A 24,523-nucleotide genomic window follows, 5' to 3' on the forward strand; every position below is an offset into this window, starting at 1 on the left:
TTTGAAGGATCTTTTAAAAATAAATATCCTATTTACACAGAATTTTCCAAAGAGCATGCAATAAATTAGGCCATAGCTAGACTAAAACATAGACCCAGATATTCAAATTCAGCACTTCAGTAAGTCAGGGACACCAATACTAAGCTCCAAAATGCAAGAATTACTGCATAAAACAGGATCTTAGCCTGCACTCCATCACTCTCTCTCCCCTTAGCCTAATTTATGTTTTCACTGTGGCACATACCACCACTTCACATTTATTTCTTTATTATCTGTCCCCACCCTGACCACACTGTTGTTGTTGTGTGCTGTCGAGTTGATTCCGACTCACAGCAACCCAGTGTGACGGAGTAGGACAGCCCCCAAAGGGTTCCCTAGGCTGAAATCAGCAGAGCAGATAAAAAAGTAGCCAGGTCTTTTTTCCTGCAAAGTGGTTGGTGGGTTCGAACTGCCAACCTTTTAAGTCTTTAGTATTCCCAATGTCTGACACGCAGTAGATGCGCAACGTGTATTTGTTGAATGTTGACAAAAATGGGACATGAGAGGTCCTCAAACAGTTCTATCGCCTCATAAATCAACCAGTCACCGTCCAATCGATTTCAGCTTAGCAGACCCTGTGTGTGTCCGAGTAGAACTGTGCGCCGCAGGGTTTTCAACATCTGGCTTTTCACGGGCAGATCAGCAGGCCTTTCTTTGGAGGCTCCTCTGTGTGAACTGGAACCGCCAGCTTTTATGTTAGCAGGTGAGATGGGGTAACTGCACCACTTAGACTCCCACCATTGCCTCACAGACTTTTGAATTAATTCCAAACTGCTGAGGCCTGCTGTAGGCCAGACACGGGGCGGGGGGGGGGCGGGGGGCAGGGCGGGGGGGAATACAATAGTGAGGAGAGAAAAATCAGAAGTGGTGCCTGCCCTACTGGAACCTATAGGAGAGGGGAACTGGCAAACAGATATTTATCAAAGAATTACACAAATAAAGCAAAAAAATTAAGTAGAATTACTGCAAACTAGAAGTGGTATTCAGGAGTATCACCGGGAAGGCCTTGCTCAAGGATAGATGGGGTTTAACTGCAAGGACACAGCCCCTGCCTTTAAGGAGGAAACACCAGAAAATGGCGAAGTGATGTGCTGGTTACGACTGCCACGGAGTTCGCGTGGACGGGCTGCCGGGCGGCGCAGGCCGCCCATCCTTGCCCCCTGGACACAGGACATTCGAACTCGTCGCCAGGGAGGTTGAGCGGCGCGGCCTGCGGTCGGGCCCCGCGCTCTCGGGCCTGTGAACCCGGGCGGCAGCTCAGAGGCGGCCGCGCGGCCTCTGTCCCTGAGTGATATTTACCGGATTTAATGACGGCAGGGTAATCACCCCAATGAAAAACTCCCTCCGGGCTCGGGGCAGCCAGACGGCGATGAAGAAACCGGGAGGCATTTCGGAGCCGCCAGTGACTCACTCTGAGTGTGCACGGGGCCGGGCTGCCACTGGGCGCGAAGGGCGCGCAGGCTCCCTGCTCTCCTCGGTGCACGCTCTGGTCCTGCGCCGCCCCTGGAGCTCCGGGAGCAGAGGCCGCACGGCGCGCCCTGGGCCTAAGGTTCAGGGGTCCACCTCTCAGGGGCACCCGGACCTCTGCCTTGGGAAACCCAGGGCCTTCTGGGCCTGACCTGGCTGTCCTCCAGCCAAGCCACGGGCAAACCTGGATTCCCCCACTGCCACCCTCGGACAGGCTGGCGGCTGGGACTTCTTTCTCTGCGCGGGTCCCCAGCACTCCTCTCCCACTCGTGACCTCAGCATGAGGACGAGGAGGAGGTCACGCTTTGGTGTGTTCAGGGCGCCCAGGAAGATCCACTCTCCTAGTGACACTTTCTCTGCCAGTGCCTCAGTTTCCCTAACAGAGTAGCAGTGGCTACAAATTTTCCACACCACCCCCCACCCTGCCCCCGGGTGGCAGGAGTATTAATTACAGTTTGTTACTTGCTTTGAAGATGAAAAGTGCCAAGTATTATTACCACCCAATTAACAGGGCTATTAGCCCTGGAGTTTGTATTTGATTAATCCTACCCTCCCCCCAACCTGGGCTCCATGTCACCCCCTGATGCCCCTTCTTTGGACTCTCCTAGTCTCGTTTCTTCCTCGGGGATTTCACTCAGGGGGTTAGCCCACTTTTCTGATCCTGCTAATGGCGTCAGGAATGAGGCCTGGTAGAGTGTCTGGAACATTCATTCTTCAACAAACATTTATTGAGCACCTTCAATGAGCCAAGTTCTATCTGCTGGTGACACAGCAGTGAAGCACACAGACCCACACTCTTGACTTCCTGGAGTTTGCATTCTAGTAAGCGCCCAGATGTCTGAATGAGATCTAGCTTATATTCAGGGCTGAATTCTGTCTCCCACCTCTCCCTCTGGGACTCCTCATTTATCCATGCAACAAAAAAAATGATGGGGCCTCCTATGTGCCTGGTACTCTTCCATGGAGAGAGTCCAGAAGGACAGTACTAATAGGTTCCACTTTTAGATAGGAATGAAAGAAATAAAGGTAACCTGAAGAGGAGGGGGGAAAAAATCACAGCTCTGTGCACAGAGCCTCCCCTTCCCTTCTTTTCCCCACTCCCCTCTCCTCCTCACTTAGCTTAGTCCCTCCTCAGGACTTGATCAAGCCCCACCTCCTCTACCAGGCCTTCCCCTTTCCTTGAACGACTTCCTCCCAAACCCTCAGTGGTCTTTACCCACTCTGACCTCCTTGTCACTCTTGTACACAATTGTTTCTGCCAGAGTCTTACTCTTCACTTCACATTAAACTTCCAGCTCTCTGATAGCAGGAATCTAGTCTTCACTTTGTTTCCCTCCTCAAAGAGTGCCCAGGAAGTGCTCCGTAGATGTTTGTTTCATTGAACTCAGGCTGCTAAGCCCCAGACCCAGGATGTCCCCCTTGAAATGGAATCCCAGTGGACAAGGCCCTCCCATGCTGTGGGGGTGGGGGATTAAGAAGTAAAAGAACCAGGAGGGAAGGATGAAATGGATCAGGCTCCCACTCAAATCACCCATAATTCAAAACTATCAACTTGGACACGTGAATTTGGTCGACAACCACTTATTGAGAACCTGCTGAGGACAGGCACAGTGCTAACTGCTGGGGATATAAAGATGAATAAGATACAGTCCCTGCCCTCAGAGAGCTTGTCTATCATGTCTTTTCTTTCATTAACTTTCTAGGTGATCCTGGGTCATCCAAAACCCAGTGCCGTCAAGTCGATTCCGACTCCTAGCGACCCTATAGGGCAGAGTAGAACTGCCCCATAGAGTTTCCAAGGAGCGCCTGGTGGATTCGAACTGCCAACCCTTTGGTTAGCAGCCATAGCACTTAACCACTTCGCCACCAGGGTTTCCCCTGGGTCATGCATAGCCCAATTAATTCTGTACTCTCTGAGAGAGAGAGAGAGGGAACGCACCCCTTCTCCTTTGCGCTTCTACCGTGGACCCTGCCTGGGAAGCTCATGCCTTCAGTCAGGGCTTCCTAGGCAATATGCAGGCCTCCAGTGGGTTATAACTGGGCCAATAGTGATCCCTCAGCCCTCAGGGTGACAAGATGGGGCTGGGGGCAACGTCGGTCCTTCACCCCAGTGGCTGTAAAAAGTTTCATTTTCTATGAGAATTACAGCACCACAAAGGGAAGCCCTGCTTACGCTATCCGGTGAAAGAGGATGCTCATACAACTCACAAGCGTCATGAGCTGCTGTACGCAGGATCCCAGATTTTTTACCCTATTAAACAGCAAAAAAGAAACCAAAGAGTCTGCCCCCTACTCCTCACTCAGATGAAGGAGGCGAAGGGCCAGGTCCTTTCAGGCTAAGGAGGGCCCCGAGGCTAGGAACTGATAAGAAACAAGGATCAGGAAACTGCAACCATCTGGTGGGGGAGGGGGAAGGATGTACCTGCCAACCTTGTGGACTCCACATCTGTCCCATGGGTAATGCTGGTACCCAGCAAGAGGCTGGGTGTGTGGAGAGCAATGGGAATGAGAGCTTGCTCTCATCTCTTCTCTCACCTCTCTCTCCCTCCATTTCTGTCACTCTTTCTTTGCTCCCCTTGACTGCCTCCCCCACTGCCCCCCCCACACTCACACCTTTTCTAGTTCATTTCAAATCACAAAGTTCCTCTTTCCAAAAAGCCCCATCCCCAGAGAGCTCTTTCTGCAGACACCCATCCCTCCCTGCTGACACAGGGGCTGTCCCACAGTAGCCCCCAGGGGGAATGACAGGCCCTCTGAGCACATGACTCCACTTACCCTCCACACACCCCGTAGCTAGGACAGCAAAGTTCCCATTACAAGCCCTTACCGCCGCCCCCCCCCATCTATTCCTCCTTCTCTGCGGGCTCCAGCCCAAGTCCTACTGAGTCCCTACTGAGGCCTCTACCTCAGGCCTCCTCCCAACCTTTTCTGTGATAGGATCAGAAGCTCATGGAAGGAATTTAGAGGTTACCCAGTCCAACCCCTTCCAGAAACCCAGGAACAAGAAGGGCCTGGCTCATAGTCATATAGATGATTTATGGCAGAACCTGGAACTCCCGATGCCCAGGCCAGGGCTGGTACTCACTCCACTTACCTACACACAAACTTTTCTTAAGTCTGCCCTTCTGTCTTCTCTCCCTCCCTGGCCCAGCCCTGCCCCGTGCCCTGGACACTCATCCTCTGGACCACCCATGATAGTTACTGGTGTATTGACAGGAGTCTCCAAGAGGATCCACTTTGGGGACTTTGAGCCCCCCAAACAAATGTCACTTTGTAACAAGGCTTTCTCCCTCTGGTTACCAGATGTTGTTGTTGTTGGGTGACTTCAAGTCGATTCTTGACTCATGGCAACCCCATCAGGCAGAGTAGAACTGCTCCGATAGGGTTTTCTAAGCTGTAATCTTTATGGGAGCAAATCACCAGGTCTTTCTCCCGCAGAGCTGCTGGGTGGGTTTGAACCCCCAACCTTTTGGTTAACAGCTGAGCTCTTAACTGTTAACTGTTGCACCACCAGGGCTCCCTGGTCATCAGACTTTCCCCTAAGTTGCTTGAAGTCTGATCAAAACAGCCTGGTTCAACATAATTATCATGACTGAATTTGAATTTAGACACAAGCAGGTATTTAAAATGGAAGGGTGTGTTTGTTTTGGAGAGGGTCCTGTGACCTCTGAGACAGCTTAGGGTAGCAGACATACACTCAGGGTGGCACAGTTGCCATTCCACCTCCTGAGAGCCCCTGGCAAAATTGCTCCTCCCAACCTCCTTTCCGCCAGGCGCTCCTTGGAAACTCTACGGGGCAGTTTCTACTCTGCCCTATACGGTCACTATGAGTCGGAATCCACTCGGCGGCACTGGGTCTGGGTAACCTCCTTTACACTCCCTCAGGCTAGAGCTCCTTCCCTACCCTCCTACTGGGCCCCAGGGGGTGCTGGGAGGAACATTCAAGTTTGCCTGTGCTTTATTCATTGGTTCCTCCACAAGTTCTCTGTCTTACATCTTCCATCTCATTTCTTTCCCCTGATAAAATTGCCTGACAGTCATAATGAGGACAATGGGTGAAATTAAGTGGAGCCACGTGGACCTGAGTTTGAATCTCGACTCAGCCACTGAGTGGCCAGGTAACCTCCAGCAAGCTTTAAAAAAAAAAAAAAAAAAAACGAGGGGCAGCCCTAAAAGCTTCCTCACAGGATTGCTGAATGAAGAAAATGAAGCATATCCACAGAATCTGCCACAAGGCAGACATCAGCAGTCGCTCCCATCTTTTGTGGCTACAGACTGGAAGCTCTGCAAGCCAAAAAACCTCCTGCAGCTCCATACATGATGCTCAGCTTTGACTCCCAACGAAAGCACCATCCTCAAAAGTCTCCGTGAAGCCTGTGGGGCTCTTTTTTGGCTGCCAACAATATTTCTCTTCAAGTTTTGAGGCAAAACTCACCTAGCTTTGGATTTGGCTGTCACTATGGAAGAAATGGCAAGGACCTCTAGAATGCCACAGAGGGTTGGCCAAGGAGAGTTCCGCTGATGACCTCTTGGTCTTCTCTGAACCACCTATGGGGCACCAAAAAATGGAAAGCAACTAAAGAGAACTGTCATTCAGGAGCCATCCCATCAGCATGGGCCCTGTACATAAATGTGTGCCTGTTGTGATTTGAGGAACACCAGGCTCCCCTAACCTCCCACTACTTGTCACTGTGCCTAATGTCCCAGAATAAACCTTATTCCACCAGTATTAATCAGCACCTACTATTTTCCATGCCAAATATGGGGCTTAATTGCTTTGGGTTATGTATTACTCTCTAAGCATTTTCTTTCAAAATGCAAATACCCTTTCAGGAAGGTACTGCATTAAGTCACTAACACCCCTGGTTGAACTAAGTTGGGGATTTCTTTCTTGTAAGACAGCAGCGAAGGACTGAACATCCTGAGCAAAAGGAGAGCTGAAGTTCAGAGTGCAGAGGTGGCTGTAGAACTAAGGACCAAGACAGAACACCTCCCACTTCCCATATCCTTTCACTAAGACAAACACACCCATTTCCCCCACAGGCAGCAGCATTCCCCACAAGCACAGCTGGTGAGGCGGGCTGGATTCCTTGGAAGAGAGGAGCTATGGGCTTGGCGCCTTGGCCCTGCCACAGAGGGGGCCAGGCCTGGCTTTCACAGTCTCCAGGTTAAGGATGCCCTGAACTTTGGTAATCTCGCTTGAGCCCTCCAATAAAACCGAGACAACCACCCTCAGCCCCTCTTTAGCAGGGAAGGGGGAAAAAGGAGGGAGATAAACATTTTTTCTGTGCTGAATTCAAGGCCTGGCAACCAGATGGGAGAATGCTATTAGTGTACAGAGCAGTTACTCCAAACACCTTACCCCCACTACACACCCAGGGGTGTCCCCTTCTGCTACAGAGCCTGGCCTCCGTCTGCCACCGTCATCCAGGGTAACAGCAAACACTAGTGCGGGCTGCACCCTGAACACAAACCAGGCAGTGAGGCCTAAGCTTGAAGAGGCAGACTTTCCCCCTGTGTGGCAGAGGAAGGATGGAAGGGTCACCAGAGTCCTTCTCCCCCTGGGAGCCACAGCTCCCCTCCAAAAAATCTAGACGGTGTTCCAGAGTGTTAAAAAGCAACTGAGTGACTTCCTTGTACTGTCTTATTTCACCACCAGCTGTTGACTGCTCTATCCTTGTCTGGGTTGCCGGAGAGTAGGGACCATTCCTTAACAATCCCTGGGTTGACACAGTGCCCAACAGGTGCCAGATACACAAATAAGAGTTTCCTTTGTTTTCTTTTTCCTAGATAATAAACATTGATACTTCTTGTATGTATTCACTCTGGGATGGAATGGAGTCCCACGCCTGGCCTAGTTTACTACCTAAACTCACTCCAGGGAAACGCAAAGGGCTTTTCTGTCACATGGTGGGGGGCGGGGATAGTTTAACAATAGTAATTACTATTTATTGAGTGCTTTTTTTGCTAGGGTTCTGACATAAGTACTTTATAAGGATCATCTAAGTTAACTTTTCCTAAAAGATTTCTGCCATGGAGTCGATTCTGCCTCATAGTGATCCTATAGAACAGAACAGAACTGCCCCTCAGGTTTTCCAAGGAGCGGCTTGTGGATTGGAGCTGCCCACTCTTTGATTAGCAGCCATAGCCCTTAACCACTGCACTACCAGGGCATATATATATATATATATATATATATATATATATGAAATATATACATTTCATAGTGAGAGAACATAACCATACACCACCTTTACCATTAACCCTCTGACCCACCACAGGGTCATCTCTTGCCTAGATTTCTTCAGTAATGTCCTAACTGGTCTACCTCTTTCTGCCCTTGCTTCCCCTTCAGTGGAACCTCAGCACAAGAGCTGGTACTATTATTAGCCCAATTTACAGACAAAAAACTGAGACTGAAAAAGAAATTCAGAAATTTGTGGAAGGTCGCACAGAAGCTTCAATGTATGCTTATTTAATTGAGGGCTCCCATTCTATGCCAAGAATTTGGCTCCTCTTCAATCTTGATAACATGTCAACAGGCCTAGTGCAGGCCAGCAAGGTCTTCCCCTGGGGTGCAACAAGTCCAGCTAGCCTAAAAGTGGGGGCCATCTCCCGAGTGGCCGGGGTGCGCAGTCCCTGTGGCCCTTGAAATGGTCCGAATGCTCCCATTGCGGCTGTATTTCCCAATGCGGGCCCCTACATAACAGGAATGGGGGTTCTAGCTCCTCCCTCTGAGTGCCCTCCTGAGGAGAGGTCCCGACAGGTGGGAACCGTGTGCATCAGCTAGGGTTCCCCGGGAGTTGAGCGGGGCAGACCGAGGCCTTTCACTTCCTTCCCGCCACCCCCGCAGACTGAACTATGCCTCCGGCGGGGAGACCGGGGAACTGCAGCCAGTTTTGGGGCCTGCGGCGGGCCCAATGCAGAGGACCTCGCACCGTCTCCTTGCCCCGGGCAGGAGCCCTTTGAGACCCCGCGGCTCAGGATGCACGCGTGGCAGGAAGCGCTGCAGAGGGGCCGGGACCAGGACTGGTGCGGCGGAAGCTCGCTGGCCGCAGTCGCTCCCCGCTTCTCACCTACTGCCAGACTCTACGGCTAGAGGCCAGAGTCGCTGGCTAATTTTTCACGACGCCCCCCCCACCTCCCCGACCGCCTCCCTCGGTGACGCTAAGCCTGTGCGGTTCCTTTAAAGGCTTCGGGTTTTGTTCTTTTCTTTTCCACTGGATGCCAAAATATGCAAATCCGGGGACCGGAATCTGCAGCCAAAAGTAGAAGGAGAAGGGGCGCGGCCGGCGCGTCACCGGATCCGCTCCTTGTATGGCTCTTCCCGGCTTGGCCCGCCGCCCCGAGACCCTCCCTGCAGCCGCCGGGGCCCCTCCCGCGCCCAGCGGGGCTCACAACACCGCCCACGCCCCGGGGTGGGCCGTTAGCCCCCCCAGGGAGGGAGCCGGGGGCGGGTAGCGCTGTATGCCCTGATTCCGGCCGGAGCCGGGACCGCTGCAGCGCGCTCCCTCCCCTCGCGGCGCGGGCGGAGGACAGCCCGGGGGCGCTATGCCTCCCCAGTATAGGTGTGGGGAGACTAGCAAGAGCGCGGCGGGGGTGGGAAAGAGGGGCTCGCGTGTGGCGGGAATCCCTCCTTTCCTGAAAACTAGGGAAGTTCCGGAGGAGGCCGGGCCCTTCCCAGCCCCAGCTCTCCACCTAGTGAGTGGAGGGGAGCGGAGCGAGGTTGTCATCCACCCCCACCACGATGTGCAGCTCGGGAGTTCCTCCCACACGTCCCCAGCCCGCGTGGCCCTCCCACGGCGTGAGGCTTGGGGATCCTCTCTTCCTCCTTGTCAACACTCCCACTCCCCCTGAGAAATGCACGTTCCCCCAACCCCGACTCCCCAGCGGGGGACGTGGGATTCACCGCGCCCACGCGGCCATCGATGAGGGATCTTCCCACGCCAAGCCGATGTGATTCAGGGTCGCTTCCCCAAGCTCCCTTCCTCTCCTACCCCTCTCCCGCGGCCTGGCCGCGAGCGCTCCAGAAGCAGGCCTCGGGGAACGCACCAGCCGCCCCCGGAATCAGCTGCCGCTCGGGGAGGTGACTGCGCTCCGGGTCAGCAAACAGGCTGCCCTTGGTTGCAGGGCGCCGGCAGGCAGTAAAGGTGGTAGCCCTGTGGAAGGCAAGGGGGAAGGTAGAGACTAAGAGAGGCCGCCCTGGTAGCTCAGAGACTGTGGGTTCGGCTTTCCCCTGCCACAATTCAGAAGCGTCCCTTTGCAGGCAGCAGTAGACAAGGACTGCACGCCCGGGCCTGCTGGGCCCTACCATCCCGTGGCCAAAGGGGTTGCTTTGGAACCATTAGGGGATTTACTGGGGATTTGGTGCACGTGTTTCCTATCCCTTCAGCTACCACCAGAACCTCACATCCGTGCTCCTAGAGCCAGGGCCTCGCCTCTGGCACAGCCCAGCAGCAGCTACAAATCTCCCCAACACAGCGCTCAGCGGGTAAGGAGCGCAAGGTCAGGGTCCCACTAAGGCGCAGGGGTGTGGGCGGCGAATCAGAGATAAGGGTAGCACAAAAGTTCTCAAGATACTGGACCAGGGAATCCTGACACTCTGGAATCCCCCTCAAAGGAACGTGCTCCTTTTCTCCTATTCTAGGGTAGGGTCCTGGACCGGGACCGCTCAGTGGGAGCCGGGGCTGAGCGCACACCTTCCGGGTTTCCCTAGCAGTTGCCAGGCTGCAAAGGACTTCGCCAGGTGCTTTAGTTTCTCTTTCTTCCTGCTGGGGGTGTTCGAGGCCACTTCCAAACAAGCCCACCCCTTCTGCCCCCCGCCCCACTAGCGCCCTCTCCTAGTGCAGATCTCAAAAACGCACACACTGTTAACTGCTTTTTCAACTTCGTGCTGCGCGCGGCGCGCTTGGCTTTCAACTGCATCCCTCTTTCCTCTTTCCTCGCATTTTCCTTCTTTCTTCTCTTCCATTTCTTTCTTTTTTTTTAAGAACGCCGAGCGGTGCGGGCGCCGCACGTTGGCTGCGGCCCGCTTCCTGCTTTCTAATGTTCCATTGTGAGGAGCTTCCATTGTGACGTCGCGCCCCTTCGGCTGGGCTTTGTCTGTCCATATATGGGCAGCTACGTCACGGAGCTTTCCCGGGGCTCAGATAAATAGGCTGGTGGAGTTCCCTGGCTGGGAGCTTTTGGGCAGCAGTGAGCTTGCTAGGAAGCGGCAGGGCTGGTGGTGGTGGTAGCAGCGGCAGCAGCAGCGGCAGAGGAGGCGGCGGCGGCGGCGGCGGCAGCGGCGGTGGCGGATCGGGGGACGGGGGGGGCCGCGGGCGCGTGTCTGTTTGTGAGATCAATACTGAGGCCGCATCCGACCCCCGCGGACCGAGATCCCCCCCAGCCCACCCCCCACCCCCACCCCCGCACACACACCCCCAACCCCAATCGACCCAGCCTCTTACGACAGACACCAGCCGAGGATACCACCGAGGATTACTCCCCTTTGCCCCCTCTCCCACCCCCCCAAAGAGATCCCCTCCCCTGGCCCACGCCTTCCCCTCTTCCTTCCCCCCTCCCTCCGAACTTTTCCTCTCGCATGCTTTTCCCCTGCACCACGGATCGCCTCTCGGATGCCGCTTGCCTGGAAGCTGCGCTAGGAGCAAGCGGCAGCGGTGGCGGCGGCGGCGGCAGCTCCGGAGTGCTATGACCGGCAAACTCGCCGAGAAGCTGCCGGTGACCATGAGCAGTTTGCTAAATCAACTGCCTGACAATCTGTATCCCGAGGAGATCCCCAGCGCGCTCAATCTCTTCTCCGGCAGCAGCGACTCGGTGGCCCATTACAATCAGATGGCTACAGGTAAGGGCGGCAGGAAGGCGGTGAGGCTGCGAGGAAGGAAGCGGAGAGAGAAGGGAAGAGGAGGAGAAAACGAGCTAGCGATGGATGGGTCGATGGATGGATGGATAGATGGATGGATACACAGAGAGATGGGGGGCGCGCTGGGAATTTTCCGGGGGGCGAGTTGCTTTTCCCACCCACTCCTCCCGCCCTCCCGGATCGGGAAGGCTCGCTTAACGACGCCACGGTAGAGGCTTCGGTTCTCCCGGTGGGGGCAGCCGCTGACCGAAGGGAGGTAGGTGCGAGTGGCTCTGGGGTTCTCCCTCCCTACGCAGGGGGCCTGATCGCCGGGCCGCACGCAAGGCGTGGTGCTGTCGCCCCCTTTCCCGGGAGGAGCCCAGCGTCTTTTTCACCCGCGCTCTTCCCCTTACTCCCTCAGCCTCCCACCCGGGATGGAGCCATGTGCGGCGTGGAGTCCCCGCGGTGGGAGAGGTACTGCGACGCTGCCTTTCCAGGGCGTTCTGCAAAGCCGTAGGGGTGTGGGGACGGCAGGGAGAGGGAGGTGGCCCACCCGCGGGGGGGGGCTGTCACGGGGGAGAGGGCGATCCCGGGAAAGGTGGCCACCTTGGAGACACCGGCCGGTCTTCCGCCGCCCCACATCCTCCCTAGCTGGGTCTAGGCTTTCCCCCTCCCGCGAGAGCCAACAGCTCCTTTAGGCCGGGAGGAGGCTGGGGCCGGGGTAGGCGGCGGGAGAGCTCCTTTTACGGGCGGCACCCTTCTACGCGCGGAAGACAAAGCGTCAGGGCGCTCTGGGTCGCCGACCCGGTGCAGCGCTCTTAGGGGGCTTCGGCGGGGCGGGAAAAGGCGCGGTGTCCCGGAGCCGCCAGGGCCGGGGAAGCGGCCGAGTTGTGTGAGGGAGAGTCAGAGAGCCCGGCACGCTCCGGGTCTGAAACTACCTGTAGCTGAAGCTACCTGCCCGCCCCACCTCGGGAAGAACAACAATGCTACTCGCGCGCGCGCGCGCGCGCGTGTGTTCGTGTGTGTGGTACGTGAGTGTGTGCGCGGCTTTTGCGGCGGTGTGTGTGCCGCAGCCACTCCACACCCCGATCCGTAGTATTTTGCTGTATCCAGGTTGCACCCGGGAGCGAGGCACCGCCCGCTTTGCGCCCGGCGCAGCGTTCTTCCTACCCCGTGCGCTTCGCACTCCACCCCGCCGCACCCTCGGCACCTGGGCAAGGACCTGGGCGCTCCGGCCCCGAGCCGGCTCGGCTTCACTCACCCCTCCCCTCTTTCCCCCCGCTCTCCGCAGAGAATGTGATGGACATCGGTCTGCCCAACGAGAAGCCCAACCCGGAACTCTCTTACTCGGGCTCCTTTCAGCCAGCCCCCGGCAACAAGACCGTGACCTACTTGGGAAAGTTCGCCTTCGACTCCCCTTCTAACTGGTGCCAGGACAACATCATTAGCCTCATGAGCGCCGGCATCTTGGGGGTGCCCCCGGCCTCAGGGGCGCTAAGCACGCAGACGTCTACGGCCAGCATGGTGCAGCCACCGCAGGGCGACGTGGAGGCCATGTATCCGGCGCTGCCCCCCTATTCCAACTGCAGCGATCTCTACTCAGAGCCCGTGTCTTTCCACGACCCCCAGGGCAATCCCGGGCTCGCCTATTCCCCCCAGGATTACCAATCGGCCAAACCGGCCTTGGACAGCAACCTTTTCCCAATGATTCCTGACTACAACCTGTACCACCACCCCAACGACATGGGCTCCATTCCGGAGCATAAGCCCTTCCAGGGCATGGACCCCATCCGGGTCAACCCGCCCCCTATTACCCCCTTGGAGACCATCAAGGCCTTCAAAGACAAGCAGATCCACCCGGGTTTCGGCAGCCTGCCCCAGCCACCGCTCACGCTCAAACCCATCAGACCCCGCAAGTACCCTAACCGGCCTAGCAAAACCCCGCTCCACGAGCGGCCCCACGCGTGCCCAGCAGAGGGTTGTGACCGCCGTTTCAGCCGCTCGGACGAGCTGACCCGGCACCTGCGCATCCACACGGGCCACAAGCCGTTTCAATGCCGGATCTGCATGCGGAGCTTCAGCCGAAGCGACCACCTCACCACTCACATCCGCACGCATACGGGTGAGAAGCCCTTTGCCTGCGAATTCTGTGGGCGCAAGTTTGCGCGTAGCGACGAGCGCAAACGTCACGCCAAGATCCACCTCAAGCAAAAGGAGAAGAAGGCAGAGAAGGGAGGTGCGCCCTCTGCGTCTTCGGCGCCCCCCGTGTCCCTGGCCCCCGTGGTCACCACCTGCGCCTGAGGCTTGAGCCCCCAGATCCCCACTTTTTCCCTCCAGTGCCTCCCGGCTGCTAGCCTGACAGCAGCGGGAAAGCCGGCCACGGAGGCGTAGGGGCCGCGCCCTGGCCTCTCCATGGACGTGCGGTTCCTTGCACCCTTTCGATGCCCCCTCCCCCGGTTCCCACCCTTTCACATCGGCCAACGGTGGGGGCCAGAGCAAGAGGCGCCTTCCCCTCGCTGCCCCCCTTAGCCAAGGCGTGGGGGCGGGAAGGTGGCGTCTAGCCTGCTTTGTTCAGTTCGGATCGCCTTGATCCAGGGGCCGCTGGGCCGCGCCAAGGACCTGAGGGGAACTGAGGGCGGGGCCGGTCAACTCTCGCCGGACTCTAGCACCCCACTGTTCCCCCTAGTCTCCCTCTGTTCCCCCTCGAAGACCAGAAGAGGGGAGGGGGTAAGGAGCGCACCAAAGCGCAGGCAGGGCTTGCTGCCTGCCGCACGCACGCGCGTCTGCGTGCGGGGTTGCGCGCGAGTGTGTGCGTGCTCGCGTGTGTATATGTGTGTGTGTGTGTGTGTGTGTGTGCGTGTCCGTGACCGCGCGCGCTCGCGTGAGACTCTTGAGCTGAACTGGCCTGTGTCCACCCCAAACTCTTCCCCACATTGGGTCCCCAAGCCGCTGGGGTCTGTCCCAGGCTGGGCGCCTGCACGTGGCTGGACGGGATGGTCTTCCATCTGCTCGGAATTAATGTTTCTTACAGAAATGCCTCGGATGCTGCCGCCGCGGTGCCGCTGCTGCCGCCGCTTCTGGCTTGGCGGCTCAGAACCCTTCTCTTTTCCGAGCGCTTCCCTCTTGGGCCTCAGGGCAGTTTGATCTTCCGGGAGAAGGAGCAGCCATCACTGAGCCTGCCTTTTAAAAAATGTAATTCCTCAGAGTTTGCCCTCTACCTTTCCCTTTTTCTCCCTTCTCCCCTTTCAACCTTCTTCCATCTCTTTCTAAATTTTTCCCAGAAAGGCAGGCCTCAACCAGCCTCCCCCATTTCACCGTCTTTTTGTTTCTTCTCACTCACATACCCATTTCTCCTTCCCACCGTTGATGGGAAAGCTGGCTCTGTTTTTGCCATTTGTCAGACAGAACTTAAATATACATATGGTGTGTATGTGTGCGTGTGTGTATGTATATGTGTGTGTATATATGCATATATATGACACATACACACATAATATGTATTCCCAACAAAATCAGATCTCTAAGGTACTTGGTTTTCTAGTGCAGTGCACCGGAATGAAGAGAATTTGTAGGCATATACAGCTTTAAGTGATTTATTTTTTATGAAAATTTTAAATGATTAGATTATATCTATGTGAGTATGTGTGTATATATATATGCATATACATATATATATCCAAATTTTCTTCAGAAATATGGGGATTTTTGCATTAATCTATGTTGATGAATGAGGCATAGCTTTTCCATATCCCAGTCTCACCTTCTCCCCGCCCTACCTCACCTCTTCTCAGGCACCCACTCCTCCCCAGCTGTCCTCTCCAGCCCTTCTTGGTACAGGGGTGGTTCTTTTAAAGTGGAGTAGTAGGGAAGATTGCTCTTTGACACAGCTTCCAGCACAGTCTTGACTGAATGTACTGTTCCCTATTAGTGTCATTTCTCCTGTGGTCAGTAAGCTGCCCAGAGAGAAGGAACAAAGGTCTGGAGTTTACAGAATGTCTGTTTTTGAAGTCACTTTATGCGTTACCCACTTTTTTTTTTTAAAGGAAAAAAAACTTTTTTTTTTTTTTGGTGGTGGATTAAATAATACTAAAAGGACTCTAGTGAAAGCAAAAAAAAAAAAATCAAAGAGTAGGGGGTTGTGAATTTCCAGGTACTTGGACTTTTTGTAGGCGAGAGAAGGAGATGAAGTTTGCCAGGAGGGCCCATATTTTTTCAGCTGAAGGGTAAAACCTTTCTTTGCAGAGACAGTATTTTGCTGAATACTTTTTATAATGTGATGATTATTAAAAACAAAAATTTTGGTCACTTCAAAGCTGGAAGGAGGAATCAGATACCCTTTAATATTTTTTCCTTGCTCCTTCTGGTATATGCATGTCACTGCATGATAGCTCTGAGTTTTCCTTTGTTTTAATAAAACTGTTCTCAGACGTTTAAGCTAAACTAAGAGAAAAATAACTTTGTTGCCAAAAGGTTGTGCTATCCAGATTTTTTATATGTCTGCATGTTTTAAAAAACAACAAGAGAAAATGCACTCTAACTTATGTGAACTGAGAGAAAAAAATCAGGTTTTAAACAGGAAAACCTACGGGGAATGATATTTTTTGAAAGACTTTTGTATAAAGTTGAGTACTTAGAAAAAGACAAACCAGATGTAATATATTTTGTGGATGTTTTTATTTCTTGGATTTATAGTACCTTATACTAAGGTTAAAAAAAATATGCTTGATATTGTGAAAAGGTGAAATTCTTCACCAACATTTCATTTGCTCCTTTGTCACATTGTTATGCCAATATAATATAGTTAATGAAAACAGCATTTTTAAAAACTGAAATATTGAAATGGTGTAATGTTGTACCATTTGCACTGTGAGCAAATGCTAATACAGTAAATATATTGTGTTTGCTGACAATCAGCTGGCCTATAAATCTCCTTATTTTATTTCTTGTTGTCCTAGCATAAAGTTTTGATTTGGCCTGTTGTTTTGTCTTGTTTTGCTTTTGGCTGTTGGTTTGTTTGAGAGGGTCTTATGCCTGATTTTGCCCTTCTTGTTCTGAAAACTCTCAAAGTAGAAATGTGGAACTTGGTGTTATTGGAAGTTGGTCAGAATTTTGTGCAGGTTCTGATGTTTACAAATCCAGTTTTGAGTGTGTCATGTGCTTCTAGGAGAATAGGTTTCCCCTGCATCCTTCTGGGAGCCTCAAAAGACTAGATAAAAATTGACGGGAGTCAGGACTGGTAATTGGAATCTTCTAGAACCCTTCTCTCTGGTTTCCAATGGGTTTGGGGGTAGAAGGAAGGGGAATCTCTTGGTTTATGAACAATTGCTCTGATGGTCATAGAAAGCACCAGAACAGGACCCTGGAGGGTCCCTATGGCCACACTGAGTAGTTCTCTTGCTAAAGCTTTTGAAGCCTGAAAAACAGGTGGAGACTTGAGAGGGGTTCTTCAGGGTTGGCAAGCTCATTGGAGAGAGAAAAAGCTCTTTTGTGGTCAGAGATAATTGGGAAAAATCAGGTTTTAAAGTTCTGCATCTTCAATCCCACTTAGGATTTCCCAGGCTTATTTGTAGCTGCTTGGTGAAGGTGGCACTGCCCCCCCCCCCCCCCGCAAAAAAAAATCACTCTTATGAACTGTCCAGGGATTAGATGTTTTTAAGGGAAGAAAGAACATTTGGGATTTGGAGGACATATGGAGGAATGTTTTATGTAGCATCAACCCTTCCATCTTATGACTGTCATCTCTTATAAAAGCAATGCTTCTCCTACCCTATGAGCTTCCTTCCCCAAAAACCTTCCCCTTCTTAACTGAGTTTGTTTGCCAGCCTTAGAGTTTTCTCTATTTCTCTAGAAGAAATACATTCCCTCCACTTCCTCCTTGTGTCCACAGCTCCAACCTGCTCCCCTCACCTTACTCCTCATAATCTTCAGAATCCTTTTTCCCTGTAAGGCTTGTTCTGGGGCAGCCTTCTGGACAAGTTAGTCCTCCCTCCCTCCCTTACTTCCTGCTTGCCCTCTAAAAACTCACTTGGGCTTGTCTGCTGCGCATTTTTACGTATTATCTGCCCCACCAAAGATTAGGGGCTTGGTGCATGATGCCGAACTATGTCAATGTTCCACCAGATCGTGACTGGCGGAGATTGTCTTGTTCTCTAAGGTGCCAGCCAAGCCAGGCATAAGGCAACAGAAATGAAGTGTAGCATCCCTGGTCAAAAACTGTTTTTGCTTGCCTCAATCCAGGCCCATCACAGTGAAAAATGTAGGTAGTATTTCTGGATGGCTGTAATTACCAAGAAGTTGAGGCCAGACTTGGGTGGAAGGGGTGGGCTGTGGCCTTAGAACAGAATATTTTTGAAATGAGAGATGAGCAAAGAGAATGCAGTGTGGAATTTTAATTTTTCGCAACTACACAAGTCTCGCACACAAGTCTAGGTCATTGGTTGCCATCTTGAATTTCCTTCCCTCACTTCACAACACTTTTAAAATTCCAAACTGCTGCTTTATTTATAGTCACAAGGTATCTTTCTTAACAAAGGGAATCCCATATCGCTAGAAAGTCCTAATGATTGAATATATAATCTATCTCTTTGGTAAGCTAGATGCTTCCTTCCAGATTTTTATGTATTTTTCAAGTGAATATTATCAGAGGAAGATGGTGTCACTGGGTGTCTTCATAGTTAGCATCCAGCACCACCTGCACCTTCTCCAATTAAACCAGGCGTTTGGGGTTACACTTTAGTCAACAGGGTACTATGCTGCACGATTAACAAACTCACTTCCCATTGGTGGATATTACTCAACTCAACCTGGTTCGACCACTGGGTTACTTGGCAAGATGGCAACCCGCCTGGCTGGCACCAGCCCTGTGTGGAGTAATCACTGATTCACACTTTGTAGCTAGATAAAGCTGTCCAGATAGCATCACACCAGCAACCCAACTTGCCTGGGTTTTGTAAATATTGGGAGGAGGAGCTTAACCCTGAAACTTACTGATGAAATAGAAAAATGGTGGAAGAAAGGCCTGGATGGGGCTATCATGAGAAGGAATCAATGGATGCTTCAGAAGGAAGAGACCCTGGAGCACAATCAGCCATAAAAGTGTGGAAGATATAGAGGCTTAACTCCTTCCAAGTAACCCCTGAGGTGTTTGAGGAATGAATGAAAGGATGCCTAACACGCACACACCACCACCACCACCACCCCAAGTCAGGGTGTGGTATATTGAAGGTACAAAAGTGCACAATTTCCCGTGGATCAAAGATGTGGTGAAAAACAGGTGAAATTTGTGTACTACAGGTTAGTAAGTAAGTACAAGTAAGCCCGCGCATACCTTGCGTACTGGGTAAATCCATACCTGATCCCAAGTGGTGGTTTTCAGAAAACCCACTCATTGTATGAACAGGAAAGAGGTCTCCAGAAAGGGAAAGAACAGAGTGAATCTCGGAGCCCTTTGGTCAGACCAGTCCCTGGAACAGCCTTGAGGACACAATCACTCAGCAATCAGTCGTCCACAGAGGCCAGGAGCACTCCTGGTCCCCTCTCAAAGTCACGGCTTCTCTCAGCATCCTAGCTCACTAAACCTTGAAGCTTCACCACGAATTTGGCTTAAAGGTTCCCACATGCCCATCTCTAATATTGGCAACAATTGGTCGCTTCCACAGCCCTATGCAAGAATAAAGGAGCCCTGGTGGCACGATGGGTAAGCGCTTGACTACTAGCCGAAAGATCGGTAGTTCAAACTCACCCAGCGGCTCTGAAGGAGAAGGACCTGGGTGATCTGCTCCCGTGAAGATTACAGCCTAGACAACACTATCGGGCAGTTCTATTCTGTCACATGGGGTGGCCATGAGTTGGATCGACTGTGTGGTACCTAACAACAACAACAATGAGAGGGGTGGGTCAGGGCCTGGGGTAGTGTGATGAGGCTTTCCTCAAATTTGCAATAAAGACTCTGTATGCAAATGGTTTCTTGTCCATGCTCAGGCAGGAAGGGGCCAGGCCCTGACTCTGCCTGGGATCCTCATTCCCCAACCTCAACATTGCTGGTTCTTTATCGGCTTTAGAATCCCTGCCACCAACCCTTCTGACCACAAGGGGTACAGTATTCCTCTGTCCACTGACCCAGGTGTGGAAACACTGTTTATTCCCCTCTGGCTGGCATGCAGATGACTAGAAGAAAAGTTTCTGAGTAATTTCATTAAAGAACTAATGCAAACAGTGCATGGCCGCAAAGATACAAAAAAGAGTTAGGGAGTATTAGGTTCTAGACTGTGTTGACTACTCAAAATTTATAATTTCTAGGATGAGTCAAAGTCAGACCTAAAATCAAACCCAGTACTGCCGAGTCGATTCTGACTCACAGGAACCCCTGTAGGACAGAATAGAACTGCCCCATAGAGCTTCCAAGGAGCACCTGACGGATTCAAACTGCCGACCCTTTGGTTAGCAGCCATGACACTTAGGCACTATGCCACCAGGATTTCCAAGTCAGACCTAGTCTCTTTAATATTGCCTGATCTGCTTCCTAAGGAGTCCTGGTGGTACAGTCGTTAAGAACTGGACTGCTAACAGAGAGGTCAGCAGTTCAAACCAACCAGCTGCTCCACAGGAGAAAGATGTGGCAATCTGCTTCCATAAATCATATGGGGCAGTTCTACTCTGTCTTATAGGGTTGCTGTGAGTTGGAATCAACTCCTCTGCACCAGGTTTGGAATCTGCTTCCTGGCCTTGCCTCCAGCAAGACCCTCCCCACCCCCAGTATTTCCTTTCAGGGTCTCTCTAGTTCACTTAGATCCCAAAGACACTGGATGAAGATGGCATTTTCCCTAGGCCTCAGGCATCCTGCAATCTCCCCTCCACCCCATTCCTGAGGACCTGTAGGATTCCACAACCCTCCAATCCTATCATGGTTGCAATGCTGTTCTCTGGGCCCTGCTCATTTTGCATGAAGCATAAGCACTGAGGTCCTTCAGGCTGGTTTACCCCAAAACACTAACGAAGGCTACAGCCATATTGGCCCTGGCCCTTTCAAAGTGGCATCATGACCCAATCAGAAACAGCTGCTCTTTTCTGGCAACAATAGACTTGAGTTTCCTTTTGGGTCGCCCACAGACTTCCTAGTTAAACTCTCAGCAATGCCTCCACCTTTCAGCTCCTTTGAGGAAAAGAAATGTCTGATGCCCCTGAGGCTGGGCACACACCAAACCCTCCTCAGGGGAATTTACCCTTGTCTGTGGATCTGTATTCTCTGGGATGGCTCACCCCAAGGGAGGCCACCCTCCTAGCATTCATCAGTACCTTGCTTCTATCCAAGGGAGAGAGATTAGTGACCAGCACAGAACAGGGCCTCCAAGCCCTTTGGCTTCTTCTCAACTACAGGCTGCAAGACCTCTGGCACTTTCTACTCCTAGGCATTTGGTCCCTCTAGGTTGTCTGAATGCCTAAAGGTCTTCCATTCCTCCTTGTTCCTTTGTCCCCACTGCTTAAGAATATCAGGTAATCTGAGCAGGAAGGCAGAAAACTTCTGGTACCCATGCAGCCCCAGAATACTAGAGAAAGCCTTTTGGGGGACACTTGTTACTTTTTAGGTCTCTGTTCTGAAAATGAAGAGGCAGTTTGATAACCCAGCAGCTAAACTGACTTTTCCCTCAATGGCCTTTCACCTGCTTTGTAATATTCACCTCCATCCTCCATTTGAATCTCAGTTCTGCCACTTTCTTGCAACATGACCATAGACCTGTTTCTTAGTCTCTCTGAACCTTAGTTTCCTCCTGTGTTATCGTATTGCTGTTATGGAGTTCAAATGAGGTAATATATATAGGATACCTAGCATGGCACTTGGCTCATTGTGGGTGTTTCAGGCATGTTATTTATCTTCTTTGTCCCTTATCCTTGTTCCTGTTCCCCATTCTCCAAACATAGTTGCAAGAAGGGCTTTGTCTCCATCAGGTACTGGTATGCCAATTCAGAAACAGCCAGAGAACTTTCCAGTTCTTGCCACCACTCCTGACTCCTGCCATCCACAGAATATCTATATTCTGAAAAGTGGATCTTCTCCACCCCACCCCCAAACCCACCCGAAGAGGACAGGAGTCCTTCCCCTTCTTGGCCACAGCTGATGCTCATTGTTGTCATTTCCTGGCCTGGTTCCTGACCCCTTCCCAGGTCCATTTGTCCTATCTCTCTCACTGAGATGGGTGGATGTAACACCTTCCTGATTCAGTATCATCTGCAAAGTTAATTAATGTGTCACGGGCTATTGCCTATTTCCTGATCCTTATCAGGGATTTAAATAAAACGCAGCAGCCCCAGTTCTTCCCAATCCCTCTCCCTTGATCCCAGGCTTGTTTTTAGTCATCAGTCCTGACCTCAGCCTTTCTGGCTGGTTCTCAGCTTCCAATCACAGGGTTGGTTCCTCTGCCCCTGCTCAGCTCCAGTTTTGGAGCAGAAGGTCCATCTACTGCTTTAATGTCAGTGATGTTCTGTGAGAGAATTGTGGACATCAGGTCCCTTACTTTTCTCACTCTGCCCCCCAAATGTGTCCCTCTAGATTTGTGGTCATAAGGGACTTGAAGAGTCCAACATATTTCTTATCAGATAAGGGAACAGAGGCCTACAGAGGTTCAGTGATTTGTCATAGATGATACCTCCAGTAAGTAGCCGAGATGGGATTTCAGACCCAGAGCATCAGTAGAGGGTCTGGCAGAAAGGTGTTGATTGGTTCATTTATTTCATAAATATTTGTTGAGGGTCCACCATGTACCACACACTCTTCTAGGCACTGAGGATACACTGAACAAAAAAAGTCCCCGCAATCTCCAAGTTTACCTTCTCAAGGAAACAAAAAACAAACAAGCAAGCAAATATTATATCAGATTGTAACATGTGTTGTGGAGGAAAATACAGCAGAGTGAGAAGAGTGAAGAGTATTGGCATGAGTGGTTAGGGTTAGAGATAGGTAGCCCAGGACAGCCCCACAAGGAAGGGGACGTTTGAGCACAGACCTGAAGGACTGAGCCATGTGGACAACTGGGGGAAGAGTGTTCCAGGCCAAAGGAAATAGCAAATGTAAAGGCCCTGAGGAAATGGTGTTCTTGGACTATTCGAGGAATAACATGGAGGCCAGAGTGGTTGGAAAGTGAGGAAGGGCGTCGGTAATAGGAGATGAAGTCAGAGAGGTAGTATGGGACCAGATCATGGGAGCTCTTTAGAGGAAATTAGTATATCCAAAATATATCCAAAGGACGCAAACAAGCTCTGAAGGCTAAAGCCAGAGAAAGGCCCAATGACCCCTGGGGAGAGCCATGACCTGTATCTAGGCTGCAGGGCCACAGGGCAGTTACTCTCTCCTTCTCCTCAGGCTGCCCCCCTTTTCAGCCCCCAAAGCGTCATTCCTCTGCTTGGCCTTCATAATTCCCCTGATTGCAGACTTCTGAACCTTTATTTTATGTCACTTCGGAGGCCACTGATGTATTCCTAAAATCCAGCTTGGCCAAAAAGAGAAAGCACTGCCTCATTGGAGAGCCACGGCCTGAGACCCTCTTCTCTTCCTGTTGACATTTGCCTTGGTGCCAAGTTCCTAATAAGATGGATGACTCTTCCTGCTGCCCACCCTAGGAGTGGGAATCTCCTTTGGCCTCCTCTCGGAAATCACTCCTATAAATGCAGCTTCCTCATTTGCCTGTGGCTGGATTGGCCATGTTTCCTGCCTTTGCAAAGAGCTGGTGGATGGCCAGGTTCTTCCAATGTGGTCATATTCTCACACATACCCAGAGCCCTGAGCATCCAAGATATGACATTCTTAAAATCGCTTGATCCACAATACTCCTTGCCCTTAATTTGCCATTTCCCTAGATTCTTGCAAATCTCAGTCTTTTATTTAGCATCATTTCTGTAGATTTGTCCAAGCAGTTTCATTCCCAAAAAGAAATTTCAACCCTCCCCCATGTTTTTGATCCTCCCATTTCATGCCCCTCGAAAAGTTTCCCTCACTCTGTCTTTCCTTGGTTACTTGGCCATTATTTAGAGCTTCTTCACATTTCATTCATTCATCTATTAATTTTGCAAAACTGTATTAAGCCAGGCCCCTGAAGTCTTCTTAAAACCAAAATAATAGTTTAGCTTACCTGGTAAAGAATGTCTGCCTTGAGCATTGTGCTCTTTTAAACTCTATCTCTATGGGATCAAATTGACAACAGCAACTAGAAAGGTTAGATAAGAAACTTAGGGGGCAATGAGTTTATGTTAATGGGGGAGGAACAACTCAAAAAAGGAGGGTGACAATGGCTGTACAACTCAAAGAAAGTAATCGATGTCACTGAATTGTACATGTAGAATTTGTTGAATTATGTATGTTCTACTGTTTATATTTTCAGCAACAACAGCAAAAAATTTTTTAAAAGAAAGAAAGAAAAAAACTGTATTCAGCCAGATACAGCACTCTGCTCCAGGGCTGGAGAATACAAAGACGAACAAGACACAGTCCCTGACCTTGAGGATCTTAAATTCTTTCAGGGAGAGACAAGTACAGAAATGTATCATTTCAGTACATTGGGACTAGTGTCATATTAGTGGTGCTCCCCAATAGTAAAGCACCTAAACAGAATCTGGGAGGCGGTAGGAGGCACAGGGGGCAGTAGTAAGGGAAACTTCCTGGAGGATCTCAGAAAAGTCCTCTTCCAGGTCCCACAAAATAATACCAGAACTACTAACGTGTGCTAAGTACTTGCTACATGCCAAGTACTATTCTAAGCACTCTACACAAATTATCACATTGGTCTCCAACCCACCTGACCAAACCCACTGCCGTCAAGTCAATCCCAATTCATAGTAACCCTATAGGACAGAGTAGAACCGCCCCATAGGGTTTCCCAGGCTATAAATCCGCAGAGTGACCAGTGGGTTCAGACTGCCAACCTTTCGATTAGTAGCCAAGAGCTTTAACCGCAGTACTACCAGGGCTCCACATTGCATCAGGTAGAGTGAAACTGCCCTAGGGTGCTCACCTGATGCCCTGTGGGGTTGCTCACTCTTTCATCCTTGTTCCAGAAGAGGAAGAGAAAATCCCAATGGCCCACCAGCCCTGGGAAACAACATAACAGCTTGGGATCTTTGGAGCGTGCCCAGCTGGCTTGGTGGAGGTTGTCCAATCCAGATGACACTTCCCTGTGTTACATTCTG

The 24,523-nt window shown here is 51.4% G+C and overlaps 1 protein-coding gene across 2 annotated transcripts; it reads left to right on the top strand.

Moving 5' to 3' along the window:
• Positions 1–10,915: 10,915 nt before the first annotated feature.
• Positions 10,916–19,306, top strand: EGR3 (early growth response 3). Of its 2 annotated transcripts, XM_064272697.1 has the most exons (3): positions 11,237–11,350; positions 11,769–11,821; positions 12,639–19,306. In XM_064272697.1, the coding sequence occupies exons 2-3, from the start codon at positions 11,782–11,784 to the stop codon at positions 13,646–13,648; spliced, it is 1,050 nt and encodes a 349-aa protein (XP_064128767.1). In that variant the 5' UTR covers positions 11,237–11,350; positions 11,769–11,781; the 3' UTR covers positions 13,649–19,306. The 2 variants fall into 2 exon arrangements, with proteins under 2 accessions (XP_064128766.1, XP_064128767.1); XM_064272696.1 differs by lacking the exon at positions 11,769–11,821 and having other exon boundaries at positions 10,916–11,350.
• The last annotated feature ends 5,217 nt before the right edge of the window (positions 19,307–24,523 follow it).

The sequence above is a fragment of the Loxodonta africana genome, chromosome 19 (genome assembly GCF_030014295.1).
Source record: "Loxodonta africana isolate mLoxAfr1 chromosome 19, mLoxAfr1.hap2, whole genome shotgun sequence".
Taxonomy (NCBI): Eukaryota; Metazoa; Chordata; class Mammalia; order Proboscidea; family Elephantidae; genus Loxodonta; species Loxodonta africana.

What these genes read in the sequence shown, in the direction of transcription:
- EGR3 (XM_064272696.1), top strand. Translation starts at nt 11,197, where the DNA reads ATGACCGGCAAACTCGCCGAGAAGCTGCCGGTGACCATGAGCAGTTTG. An exon ending in TTACAATCAGATGGCTACAG is followed by an intron (nt 11,351 to 12,638) that starts GTAAGGGCGGCA and finishes CGCTCTCCGCAG; the next exon opens with AGAATGTGATGGACATCGGT.